At 31.2% G+C, this 14,344-nt stretch overlaps 2 protein-coding genes across 2 annotated transcripts; both read left to right on the top strand.

The window, feature by feature from the left end:
- The first annotated feature begins 3,062 nt into the window (after window positions 1-3,062).
- Window positions 3,063-5,565, top strand: LOC106776438 (protein CURVATURE THYLAKOID 1D, chloroplastic). Its single transcript, XM_014663896.2, has 5 exons — window positions 3,063-3,234; window positions 3,432-3,655; window positions 4,904-5,008; window positions 5,098-5,169; window positions 5,245-5,565. The coding sequence occupies exons 1-5, from the start codon at window positions 3,111-3,113 to the stop codon at window positions 5,314-5,316; spliced, it is 597 nt and encodes a 198-aa protein (XP_014519382.1). The 5' UTR covers window positions 3,063-3,110; the 3' UTR covers window positions 5,317-5,565.
- Window positions 5,566-7,484: 1,919 nt separating this feature from the next.
- LOC111240593 lies at window positions 7,485-8,224 on the top strand. Its single transcript, XM_022775952.1, has 2 exons — window positions 7,485-7,846; window positions 7,917-8,224. Exons 1-2 carry the CDS (start codon window positions 7,655-7,657, stop codon window positions 8,172-8,174), a joined length of 450 nt encoding a protein of 149 aa, XP_022631673.1. The 5' UTR covers window positions 7,485-7,654; the 3' UTR covers window positions 8,175-8,224.
- The last annotated feature ends 6,120 nt before the right edge of the window (window positions 8,225-14,344 follow it).

Below are 14,344 nucleotides of genomic sequence, written 5' to 3'. Positions count from 1 at the left end.
ATCAAGTCTCCACCCCCAACACACAACTTAAAACCAAAAACATCAAAAACCAATCCAAAGTTTGCCAAAAAGTGAAAATTTTACATCGTGGTCCCCTGTGTACAAAAAAGTGGTTCTTTCAGAAGAACTTTCTGTACAAATTCAACAAACCATTTGCGTAAACGTTTACCACCAATTTGTAAACGATTCCAACACCCCTTTTCAATGAACCAAGTTTCTCTATTCAACTAAGAATGTTTCCTATGCCCACATTCATTTAACTTCAATACCATGTCACAAAATGAAAGTTCAATGTAACATTCATTACAATTCAAATTACTAAACAAATCTTTCAACAATACAACATCTCTCAACAAAAAGGAAAGTTTAAAATCTGTAAACATATCATAATGTCACACATGTTTTATTCTTAGAGTTCCAGTAAAAGGAGTTTTAAGAGCTTTGCTCTTGAACCGCGGTCGTGAACCCTTCCTGACATAAGTCTTCAATTCAGCTGCATCAGTGGACATGGCTCTGAAGGAAATGCCTTCCGGGGAAATGTCGTCCGGGGAAATGCCTCCCGGGGAGAAGGAAGGATCTTCACGTGCCACACTCGGTCCACCTTCCTCCGGTCCTCTTCGTCTAGGTTTTTCAAAAACAACTTCTTCGTCCAACTTAACAACCTCCCTTTTATGCCCTGCAACTAGATTTTGTTGATGCACCAACGTACACATAACACTATCTTTGAGGCTTCGTTTTAATATTTTCTTTGCGAAGGGTGGTTTTTCAACTTTAGTTTTCAGGCTAGCTTCGTCATCTTTGTAATCATTCGTTGCGCCAACATCAAAATCATCAACAACCTGAAATTCAACAAATAATATCATACCAACAACACAAATCATAAAATAAATAAATCAAACATTAAACACCATACCACACCACTTTGCAAAGCTTGTTTCACAATGTTGTCTCCCAAATGTACATTCATCCAATGCAAAATTCTAGGAGATTTATGTATTTGACCTTTTGGAGGTAAAAATTTCTTACATAACCAAACCTACAAAAAATTCATCATCACCAACGCTACTCAAAAATACTCTTCAATCCACAACTCACAACACAATTAAAAATAAATTTACTCATATTACTTGCAGCATGTAAGTGCATCCATCAATGTAAAGATTGCTTGTGCCTTTTCCTTTCTTCAATCCATCTGAAGCATTGCACAAACTACGTACCAAGTAACGATACACTAAACTACCCCAACAATAATTACCCAACCTACTTAAATTATCAACAATTTCATACAATACTTGAAACGCTCTTCCACTACGATTGGGGAATAATAACTCAGATATCCCAACTAAAATATACAAACTACAAAAATCAGAAGAAGGAATCTTCTTCTTACGTTTCCTCATCATACATTTGTAAACCAAATCCAAATCTTTTGTGTCTTTCCCTACATATTTAACACATGAACCTTTTTTATAATTTTCTTTCAAGTTCAAGTTCAAGTCCTTACCATCTGTACTCAACCCCAGACCTAAACAAAAGTCATTCTCAGTCATACGGACTTCTTTATCTCCGATTACAAAACAACCATTAGAGTCAACCCACTTCACAACTAATTCACTCAATATATTCCTAGCCAACCTAACTTTAGGGCTCAACTCTAGGAACCAACCAAAAGGAGTCCCACAAATCAATGACCGTTGCTCCTCTGTCAGTTTCTTGGTCAAAGTTGATATATAGTTCGTGGAAAATGAGTGTCTAACCGTTAATTCCATCAACCACATCAACCACAAATGTTCAAAACCCTAAAACAAATACTCTGCGAAATTCAAACAAAAAGGAGAAAACAAAAATAGACCAACGATGATGGCGCTTACCTTCGTTGGAGAACTTGTCATTTCGAAACGAAGGGATGACACAACCACACCAAGATCGAAGAAATAAGACACCAACACCAAGGCCGAACAACGATGGCGAACACGACAACAACGTCGAACAAGAGAACAAAGAGGATAGCATCAGCGATGGGCAAGAAAGACGGCCACAACCAAATCGGAAAGAGGCAATGATAGTGAAATGGAGAAATGAGAAGAATGAAAACATTTCCCTCTGATGAAACAGCTCAAGGGCAAAACCGAAAATCAGATTTTCAAATCTGATCCTAAGTTGTGACGCCATTTTTTTATTTTTTAAAAAAAAACTGAACCAATCGCAGGCCTCCACATCGCAGTGTCAAATTGGTGTTAAAATTTTGATGTCAAAATATCGGAACGCTAAAAGAAATTAGAATAAAGAACTGATATAGATAAAAAAAATCAATAATACTAAAAAATTAAACAAGTATCAACATAATAAATATAAATAAAATGATAATTTTTTTAATTACTAAAAACAAAAAATGAAAAAAAAAATCAATATAATAAACATATCCACATAATACGTATGAATAATTTAGTATTTTTCGTAATAGTTTCTTTCCCTATGTTAATCCTCAATGTAACACTTTAATAATAACCTTTAAATTTGACACATGTTCCTCACAAACTATGTTGGGCTAAACAAGGTTTAAATTGGGCCTTTTAGAAGATAATTGGGTACCCAAGGTAATTTTGTAAAATTTATCTCGTTACAACACATGACATATGGATACAAATATAAATTATTTTTATTTTCAACCCCCTTCAGTTACATCATCCTAATTATTTATTTAGCCTTCTCTTTTGACCTGATAAAAAACAATAAAATTTTTAATTATATTTTTAGTTTATATGATTTTTTATCATTTAGATAATAAGTTAATTTTAGTTCTTCAAATTTAATAAAGTATGATTTTGGTTTCTAAGTATTAAATTTGATATACCAGAAAATTTTTAAAATCATGACTAGAATTTATTTTGTTCATTTCGAAGGATTAAATTAAATTGTTTTAAATATAAAGGAATAAAATCATAATTGTTCTAAAGTTTAAGAGTAAAAACGTAATTAGATAAAATAAGAATAAAATAGGGAAAAAGAAACAGAGAAAATGGAAAGAGGGGAAAACGAAAACCCTAGACGAAACACTTTGTATAAAAGGAAGCACTGAATCCCGCATTCCTCAAATCAGAATAGCAGCAATGGGGATTTGTACAGTTCAGCCTATCCCTCTCTCGAAATTTCCTAATGCTTCTTCTTTTCTCCCTAAGCCCTCTCTTTCTCACAGAGTAACCCCTCTCACTCCCACCGCCACACTTTTTTCTCGTACGTTTTGTATGCCTTTCAATTTCTTATTCAATTCGAACAAAGACCCATGGTTCTGTCTTTTTGGTGTTTTCTTTGATTCTTGATTATCTTTCTGTGTTGTTTGGCGTTATTTGTGTCTCATTTATGGAGCCATTGGTGGGAATGTATTTTATTACATGTGACTTTTGTTTTTGTTGTATTTTATTACATGACAGGATCTATTTTCTTGAGAAATTTGTTGCCAAGGGCTATACCTTCTGATGAAATATCCAGTGGGGCAAGTCAATTTTTCAATGAGAAACGCGATGTTGTGATAACCCTGGAGGATGGTAAAGCTGATGATAAAAACGAGTTGGAGAAAACGGTGAACGAAAACGCAAAGAAAGAGTTACCCGAAGAAGGACTGGGCTTGTCTTTTGATTTGCTGGATAAGTTCAATGTGAGGGTCACGTTAACCACGTTTCCTATTAAGCTTTTTAACTATGAATTTGTTGTTCAGGACGCATGTTTTATTTTTTTTCATGCCTCTTTATATTTGTTTGCATTTCAAATGTTGAGTTGTTATGTTGACGAACCTGTTTGTTGGTTTAGTGGCGTTTATATAGCTGGCTATATTTGTTTCCATTTCAAGTATGGAGTTGCTATGATGACAATCCAGTTTTATTGACGGCATTTACGAAATGCTTGATGATATTTCGGCAATCTTGTCGATCTGAGCGGTTACCTGAGCAACTATTTACGTTCACCTTTTTGTTTCTTTGTGAAATTGTATATGGTTTTAACCTTTTCTGTGCATTTCTGCCCGTGTTCGAGCGAGCCTTTTTCTTTTTTTATCTTTAATGTTCGTCTTAGAGAAATGATATTTTTTATTTCTTCCATCCAAATTTTAGCCATGGCTAGTGTCGTGTTTGTAGTTTATACTGAACGTCAGACAATGTGATTGCTCTGATATCATTTGAGTTACATGTTTTTTCTGGACATAAACCTTTTTAATGATTTATGAATCATTGTTTGTCCATCTTCATCGTGTCTCAAACTTCATATTTTTCCCTGGTTAGCTTGTACTCCTCAGTGTTATGGTACTGGTACACCGGGTTTTCTTTTTCAATGATTTTTTTCTTGTAGTTTAGGTTTTGTCAAATGTCTCTCCAAGTTACACTTTTTTTACTCATTATATTTTTATTCATTGACCTGTCTTGTGTGACATCAAATATTCTAAAGTAGAAAATGAATTTCTGATTAGGTGTTGGGTTTTCCCTGCTATTAAGAGTCAGTTTCATTTTTATATAAATTTGCTTCATTATTTTTGGTTCAAATGTATTATTATTGCATATCGATTTCACAACCTTACCTAAGAACTGATGGAAAACTATTGTCTGAAGGAAGCATCAATGTGTGGGTTCCTTCGGTTTCTTTACCAAAGTGATTTTATATTGATTTTAAATCGACTTTATAACATTTATAACATCAATACGTTATTTCTAATTTGATTTGATTTTGTGATGCACCGTTAAGGTCTGCTGCGTGTGAAAACTGATTGCTTTCTTTACTACTCCTGGAAAGAAGGTTGTGTAATTCTCGCTCTCTGTATGAATGCATTCCATGATTGATTTGCCATTAAAATTAAGTAGACGTAAATTTGACGTGTTTATAAATCTAACTGGCCATTTTTTTTTCCTTTTAACAGTTTGACACAAATGACACTGGTTCCATTGTCTTGTATGGAGGTGGTGTCTTGACGGCTCTGTGGCTAACAACCGCCGTTGTGGGTGCAATTGATTCTATCCCATTGGTGTGTATCATTTGATGTTCATGTGAACTTTTTCACAAACCCAAAGCCAACTCTTTCAAATGCTGATGTTGTTCATTATTGTGGCACAGTTTCCTAAGTTGCTGGAAGTGGTCGGGCTTGCATACACAGTATGGTTTACATCCCGTTATCTGCTTTTCAAGGTACTAATTTCACTATGTTTGATTGATACGTGCATCTTGGTTGTGCCCAGATTAATTAAATTTGTTAACATGCAGCAAAGTAGAGATGAACTGGCTACTAAAATAGATGAGCTAAAGGAGCAAATTTTTGGTTCAGAAGATAATTGATGTAACATTTGTGTTGCCACTTCATGATTGTACAGTAACAGTTACTTTTGGTTTAGTTGGGGGAATGTGATATTAGTCTGCCCCGCACTGAGCCTTCACTCTATATGCAGCCTACAGTCAGTGTTGGTTGAGAATTAAAAATATAGCCAGCAACAGTTTTCACGTATTCAAGGTATTTTTACCGTCATGGCCAAATTTCCTGTTGGTGTGTTTACCGTCATGATTATGTAAGGTGATTTCTAAAATAAACTGGATATCTAACGATAGCATAGTGTTGGGTTTAGGGTTTGAAAAGCTTCCTTTGGTTATAATTTAGGAAGTGCATATGGAGGAGAACGGAGGTGATTTGAACATCTTTATTTGAAGTAGTTTTGTTTTTTGAAACCGAAAATAGATTTATTAGTATTATTATTTTTTTCTTGTCAATTGAATATAGAACTACATTTTCTTAGAGAAATTCTATTTTTCATCTGAGTTAAATGCAGTCCTTTGTACAATCCTTTTCACCTCGTCTAGATGACTAAATTAAATCTCTCTTCAAATCATGTTTTCTTGATGAATCATACACCCCAAGTATAACAATGAAAGATGGCAAAAATGGAAGTGGGTGTTTTTGTAACAAATTATACTTATAATTGCAGTTTTAAAGGGCGTCTTCAAGAATGCACTTCTACCGGAGGATGCAACCTCCCATTAATCATTAGGATGATGCGATTTTGTTCCAGAATAACGATGGAATTGTTATCTTTCAGAAACTTGAATATTCTTTTTATTTTTGTATAAATAATTAAACGTGTTGCAATGTTTTCGGGTGGTGAGAATAATTCAGACAATATTTTCTGTTCTCAATTGTATTTACTCTTTTAACAGTTTTTGAAAATAAATTTGAAAGCTCATAATGTTATTGTACTCATAATGTTATTGTATTTTATAAAATTGAAAATATGATCTTAACCGGACATAATATAAAAGTTTTAAGGATAACAAGTTACCACAAGAAGTTGAGTTACATTTTTTTCATAATGATACTTAAATAACACTTTTTTAACAATATTTGAATATTATTTATTTTTTATTCTATAATTAGTCTAAAATTATTTTATCAATCATAATTATAAATATTATTATAGATTAGTCACATATTAATCTGTTTAAATGTTGTAAAAAAAAGTGTTGTTTTTGAGAATCATTATATTTTTCATATGATTACCAGGAAGCTGTCAATTTTGCTTTTCACTCTCTCGCTCTTCCTTTCTGTTTTTTTATCTTAGCTTAATGTTTTCACAAAATTCTCTTTTTTATCTTAGTTTAATGTTTTCACAAAATCAATTAGAATGAAATTATCGAGTGTAGGATAACTAGATTATAGGAATTATATCAATCAATACACGGAAAACTTATTACAAAAAAGTTATTACAAAAACAATATCATAAGATAGAAAACATTCATGTTAAAATATATATTTAACTCTTAAAATTTTAGGATTTTACCTAGGATTTTTGCTTTATTTCACACATAATTGTGAATGGATTTCCTTCAAATAAAATTTAAAATTAATTAAAAACTAGAATAATTAAAAAATCATTTTTCTATTTTGTTAGCCTAACGTCATTAATACAATTAAATTTTACTCTCTTTTCTGATTTACACTTCTTGACAGAATGATTTAAATTAAAATAAAATTCAATTAATATATATATATATATATATATATATATATATATATATATATATAATTTAAAAAATTAATAATTTTCACAATAATGACTTTACTTATAAACAAAAGTTATGGCTCACTTAATTTTCCTAATATCATTTATTGATGAAATAAAATTTAATTTTAGATATCTAGATATCTATTTTATCAGTAAGGTATAAAATATATAAGGTTTAATCTCACCAGAAGTCTCTATTTTTGTCCAAAATCTTAAATAGGCCCCTTTTCTTTTTTGCGTATCAATTAGGTCCCTATTAATGTAAAATTGATTCAATTAGGGGTCTGCTGATAAATTCATCTAACAGCAGTTAAATCTTAGCTTATGTGGCCTGCAGGACTCTGACACGTAGAAATTTAATTGATTTTTTTTAAAATGACCATAGCTGATAAGTAATTCAAATAAGGGCAAAAGTGGAAGTTATTCATTTTTAATTATTCTGTGACATTTAAAATTGGGGGAAAAGAAAAGAATTGGGGAAATCACACCAGAAGCTAGGGTTCGTATTATTACATTCTCTTTGAAGGTGAAATCACGTTCTTTGTTCGATTGCAAGCGACAGGACTCCTTGGTGGACAACATTGTCTTGGAAGCGCATGTGCGAGTTGGTTGATTCAAAGAGATGGATAATGAATTGCAGAAGTCTCATTCTTGTTCATCTTCGACATGTAATGGGTGGCGCAATGAGAATTATAATGTTGTTTTTCGTGGTGGTGGATCACCCCTTTGCTTGTGTGGAGAGAAAACGGTGGTAAGAATAGCTCGAACTGTGAAGAATAGAGGGAAGCAATTTTGGGGCTGCCCTATGTACAAGGTAAAAAAATGTTGATGTGTAGTGTTTTGTTTGAGTAGATAGTCGTTTATTTTTTTTTTCTTTTTTGTAGAACGGACATGAAGGTGGTTGTAATTTCTTCAAATGGTGTTGTGACGATGCTAGTGAGAAAAGTTATATGGATGTGAAGTGTGAAGAAAAGCATGAGTGTGTGTCAAAGAAAGAAGAAATGGGAGGTGGAACGAAGATGATGAGTGATTTGCATAAATCTGTTAAGGTTGTGGAGAAATTGATGAAGGTGTTGATAGGGCTGGTATTTTTTATTTGTATAAATGTTATTGTTATTTCAATATGGATGATAAATCCATAATGTAGTAGTGTTGGTGGTTTTGTTAGGATTATATTGATTATGTATTTGATTATGTGAAGGAATGAAGTTGNGTACTGCACTGTTGATATGAATCTGAAGTAGTATTCAATGAATGACTTATGTGCCAAAGTCTTTTAACATTGTGCAGATTTTCATCCTCAATTTTTTTCTCAGATTTGATCTCTTCCATATTTGTACAGTAAAAAATGTCAATCTGCTGAAGTTGAGAAAGGTTTTTAGCAAGAGAATATGGAAGTAATATCTTTAATTTATGACAACCATGGACTTTAATAACTTGAAGCTTCTAAACAAAAGAATTGGGACCAGTGGCTTTCACATTATGCAGACTTTCATCCTCAAATATTTCCTCAAATATTATCTCGTCCATAATCTTGGACTTTAAAAACTTGCAGGTTTTCAAAAGCAATGAATGTTGAAATTGACTACATTGTTGACTACATTGTGCTTTTCAAAAATAATTACTGACTCATTTTCATTAATGTTGAAATTGAATATCAGAATTCTAAGGTAAAATGAAGTGGTGAATAAAAACTAGGAGTTAAAGACTGAGTACAAGGGCTTATCTTTGACAGTACATAATCTAGTAAGTCAATAAGCCAATGAAGTAAGCAATATAGAAAGCAATATAGTAAGTCACCACCTCCTTCAACACCATCACCACCTTCTACACCCTCTTTTTCAACTTCTCCTTCATCATTATATTGAAGCATATGTATAACTTCCGGATCAGAAACAACATGCATAACATATAAATGAACCTTATCGTTAAGCTTGGCTAAGTTAGCCATATGCAAGGCACCAATGTCATCAGTCAATTGTTCTAACCTATTTTCCAACACTGTACCACCTCCTACACAGTACCATAACTCTTGAAAAGTATCATATCCAAAACTTTATAATACACTCACAACCACAAAAAAACTCCACCTGTTAGGGTCAAAGGACAATGTCATTGTCTCTCCTTCATACCTTAGGGTACCATCATTAATAAACTTTCCTCCATGGTGGAAGACACATTCAATATTGTCCTCCATTACGCACGAGAAATAAATATAATTATGCACACCTATTATGCAAACGTATGACGACAAGAAATAAATATATATTTAAACAATAACAGCAGAAACTGAGACAAAGTGAAAGAGTTCTAAATATACATGTAGGGGACCACCGAAATGCAATCAACAACGATGACCACACAACAATGGGGGACCACCACCGAATATTTTAGTTCCCCAACTATAAAAGAGAAGACAATAAAACACAAACACTGACCTTCCTCTCCACTCACCACGTGCTTCAACCTCGCGCTTCCAACAACGAAGGACCCACACCTAACCTCGTGCTTCGACTNCTTCAACCAACTCGCACATGNACCGCCGNGTGTCCAAGACGATGTTGTCCACNAAGGAGTCNTGTTGCTTGCAATCGAACAAAGACGATGTTCTTCACCTTCAAAGCACTTGAGGTTCACCTTCACAAAGATCCCGATACGAACCCTAAAAANATTTCCCCCAATTCTTTTCTTTTCCCCAAATTAAAGGTCACAGCATAATTAAAAAATAGTAACTTCCATTTTTGCCCTTATTTGAATTACTTATCAGCTATGGTCATTTTAAAAACAACCAATTAAATTTCTACGTGTCAGAGTCCTACAGGCCACATAAGCTAAGATTTAACTGTTGTTAGAAGAATTTAACGGCAGACCCCTGATTGAATCAATTTTACATTAATAGGGACCTAATTGATACGCGAAAAAGAAAATGAACCTATTTAAGATTTTGGACAAAAATAGAGACTTATGGTGAGATTAAACCAATATATAACTTACATATCAAGGTTTTTTTTCTCAATTTTGATTATGTTGATAATATTACAGCAATATACAATTTTTTTAGAATAATAATTCTTTTCAACTTGTTAAGAAACACTATTCATAATAGTATATAGATGAAAACAAAACTTGAGTTTTAACTTTTTATTTATTTTAGAAGTATTATAAAATTAATATGTAATAGTATTAGTATTGATAAAATAATCTAATTACATATGTTCCTCGGTACAATTAGGATGGTAGGAGGAGTACGGGAGAGTTTCGTAACGGATATAAATCGATACTCATACACTTACTATTTAAATATTGATTAACTTTTATAAAATAATAAAAAATTTACAGTAAAAGAAAAATAATATTAAGAAATATCTAATATTAATAGGAGAGTATTATTGTTTCTTCAATATTAAATATTTAAAAAATTAATATATTTTAAATTATAATACCAAATAAAGTTTTATTTCAAATTATGATACCAAAACAGTTTTATAAAATTAAAAAATTTATTAAATTTGCAAACATTATAAAAATTAAAAAGTATTTTAAATGTTTGTTTACTTCAATTTTTTAAATTTTCACACACTAATAAAAATTATAGTACATCATCACTTAATCAAAATCACACAAAAACAAAAACTAAACTAATAATAATTGAAATTTAATATAATTTTATTTTTAGAATTTCAATATAATATATATATTAGACAGTGATAAAAAAAGATTTATGACAATTACATTAAATTATTATATTATAATAAATTTTAATTTATTTATATAATTATAATGTTAGAAATTAAAAATAATTGTATAAAAGAATATCAAAATAGTATTTTATATGATAAAATTAAACAACACAAAAATATTAAAAAAAATTATCTGAAACATGTCTTAGAAACATTTTGATAAACTATTGAATAAAATTGTATAAAAAAAACAAATGTATAATTAATGATATGATAATAAAAAATACCTTAATAAAAAATATATTTTATTCAATTCATTTAATCTAATTTTTAGTTCAGTCTAATTAAAAAAAATTACTTTTTGGTTTATTACATTTTTTTTTAACAATGTAGTTCAATAGAGTTCATTTTACCCGGCATAGCTATATGTGATTTTATATATATCTTATATAATGACTTGATGAGCAAAGCAAACACTGTATTCTATTACAGTTTCAACATTTCTCGTTGTTTGGTAAATCCCATAAGGATCATAATTCCATCCTCTCCTGCATAAGGTTCATTTAATCTTGATCCACTTTACGTGCTCACTGTTCAACGATGTGATGATCTCTTATTTTATATTACTGGTTCGGTCAAAGATGGAATGGTGCATATTTGAAGAGGCATAACCACTGAACAATTTCTCTTTTTGCGCTGTCGAATATAATCTGATGTTGGCTTCATTCTTTTTAAATTTGAGGGAAATACTACACAATGCACACGAATATATTCCTAATAGGCAGTAAAATGTTTCATCTCCATCAGTCCTAGCAACCAAATAAGTAATCATAGGGTTTGTACAGTAGGGAGATCGGGCGGACGGTCAAAATCGAGATGAAGGACGACCGGTCCAAAGAAACAACTGAATCAGTGAGCACCTTTGAGAATGCCCGGTCAATCGGGATCGACCAAAACATCCGGTCGGTCCTAAAATCACACCCCGATCAGTCTGAGAATATAAGGAACGCGATTTAAGCAAGTAACCGACAAATACCCTGCCGGTCATTACGATGACAGTAACTGCGCAAAATTAAGAAAGTAAACAGGATTAAGGACATTTGGGCCGAGGTTGGGCCGTCATTAAGAAAAGGCTAAACACAGATCCATCAAGAAAACTATAAATAAGAAGTAAAATGTGAGACAGGTAAGAACAGTAAATACACATTGATTCCTGACTGCTACTTTTTCTCTCTATCCCTATTGTGGATCTTAGATCTGACTTGAGCGGAGCCTTTTTGACAGGTATCCGACCGATTTTGGATTCGAGCATTGGAGGACTCATATTCGAACCGAACGATTAGATAAGAGGACGTGTGTAAGGACCGGACGGCAAGAAGATTGTGAAGGGTTAATTACTAGCTACCGAAACAGGGTTCATTATTGATTATGAGTCATAGGGTATATGGTGTTTCTTAGTGTCCATACAAGAGTGCAGAATGCAAAAAGCATAGTCAAGTGTAACTTTCGAACCACTTTCTTATTTGGTGCATTTCTAATCTTTTGGCATTGAGTGGGATTTTCGATAACTAGTAAATCTGATCCAATAATCCACCTTATTACAGGGACGAGATTACTCATGGTCCCAGCTGAATATGAATATATACTGAAAATATTCGTGATGATTATGAGCTTACTCTGGGGCTTTTTCTGTATCTGGCAGACAATTTGGAAGTGTCTGCAGTGCTACCTCCAATTATAGTGTTGATTCGTCATCAATTATTGCTTTTAACTTTTTATTTTTGCAATATTGCCTTAACCACTAATGCCAAAGTTCCATCTGAAATTTATTGGTATATGAAATCAGAATCACTTACTATTCCAACCCCAGAATAGTTTACTGACCTACTTTGCTAACTTCATGTGATCAAAATATATTAACGAATAATAGCTATCAGAGATTGCAATGCGTAAGCAACCTCAGCAATCCAAAACTCTGCATCAAGTCATGTTTTGTTAAATGAAAGGGCAATAAACATGTGTGATAACATTGAAGTTTAAAATATTTCAATATTCGTGTTTATCAACTCGATCGCAATTTCTATATTCAGTAACATGTACGTTATACCTAAAAATTATTGGATGTATATCCAACTCTATCTTTTTTGTTTGTTTTAATATATGGGGTAGAAATTTGTACCAATTTGTTAAAGTTTCAGTTCTATTGGAAGTGTCAAATTTGGTGTATCTCTTGTATGGTTGTGAAGAGAGCTAATAGCTTGAAAGTAACTATATTTATCATTTTGTTATCTTCTAAGTTATATAAATCACCACTGGTCGAAATAATAAGCAAGAAAAAATAAAATTCTTTCATGGCTTCGTCTACTCTTTTATATATCTAATGAAAATCAATAATTTGTCATATATATATATATATATATATATATATATATATATATATATATATATATAATATTATAATAATGTTACTTAAGTCTTTCACTTGAGTGGATTTAAGGGAGAATAATGGAGTGAATTTGAGAGAATTTGAAGGTAATTTTTTTTATTGTTTATTTGAGTGAATTTGGAAGTAAACGAGAATGAATTTGGGAATAAAATTTATGAGAATTAGTATAAGATTTAATTTATGTGACAAATTATAAAAATTTACTTTCAAATCCACTTTTACTTATCTCCAAATTTGTTCAAATAAACAACAAAAAAATTTATCTTTAAATCCAATCAAATTCTCTCAATTATTCTTTCCAAATCGACTCAAGAGAACAATAACTTAATAAAAACATATATGATAAAAATGTTCGAATTTCCAGCTTACTCATAACTATTATTGAACTGTGTTATTTAATATCTAATGAAAGAGATTTTGTTCAAAATAAAATATCAATTTCTAAAAAATAATAATTGAAGTTACTGATTTTACATAAAGATAAAATATTATTAATTGTACTTGTAATTTTTTAATTATTATTTATAATAAATAAATTATAATTAATTCTACGCTAAGGACATATTTTTTCAATAAGTGTAGATAAAAACATTTAAGATATAAAAAGTTTTTTTTTTTTTTTTTAATTCATATAGCTTTGATTTTATCTAGATTTTTTAAATGAAATTTCTTTCTTTCTCCTTCGGAACATACCACTTACAAGGTATCATAAAAGTCAATGTAAGCTGATTAGACCTTTTTTTTTTATCTAAGTAAACTTTTATTTTCTCTCAAATTTCTGCAAGTTTTAATTTTGTTTATTCTACATGGATGAGATTTTGGTGTCGCATTTATAATTTGATTATAAAAGAAGAATTTTCTTTTAGTGTAAAGTTTGTAATGATGTGTTCAGTCAGATTTCTTCTTTTACAGTAAATTATGATTTCTTTTAAGTTTTCCTTTTTTTAGTGTTTTTTTAGAGTATTGAGTTTAAGATAAGTGTATTGTAGGGGCGTATCACCCTACATAATAACTCAGTGAATTGGCTGGATAGTTTTGGAAAAGGAGAAATGACTAAACAGTGAATGGATGTGGTTTGTAAGACCAAATTACTAGAACCATGAACATTCGATTATATTGGATAGAGAAGTTTTATTTATAAAGATAGTAATGGATTGAGATTGAATTGATATTAAGATGTTACTAA

The sequence above is a fragment of the Vigna radiata genome, chromosome 11 (assembly GCF_000741045.1).
Source record: "Vigna radiata var. radiata cultivar VC1973A chromosome 11, Vradiata_ver6, whole genome shotgun sequence".
In the NCBI taxonomy this organism is placed as follows: Eukaryota; Viridiplantae; Streptophyta; class Magnoliopsida; order Fabales; family Fabaceae; genus Vigna; species Vigna radiata.
Note: the sequence above shows the minus strand (reverse complement) of the source record. Positions and strands in the feature narration are given on the sequence as shown.

Excerpts from the sequence above, each read along its gene's own strand:
- LOC106776438 (XM_014663896.2), top strand. The coding sequence starts at position 3,111 with ATGGGGATTTGTACAGTTCAGCCTATCCCTCTCTCGAAATTTCCTAAT. Across the intron at positions 3,235-3,431 it reads CACCGCCACACTTTTTTCTC|GATCTATTTTCTTGAGAAAT; the intron begins GTACGTTTTGTA and ends ATTACATGACAG. Across the intron at positions 3,656-4,903 it reads ATTTGCTGGATAAGTTCAAT|TTTGACACAAATGACACTGG; the intron begins GTGAGGGTCACG and ends TCCTTTTAACAG.
- LOC111240593 (XM_022775952.1), top strand. The coding sequence starts at position 7,655 with ATGGATAATGAATTGCAGAAGTCTCATTCTTGTTCATCTTCGACATGT. Across the intron at positions 7,847-7,916 it reads GGGGCTGCCCTATGTACAAG|AACGGACATGAAGGTGGTTG; the intron begins GTAAAAAAATGT and ends TCTTTTTTGTAG.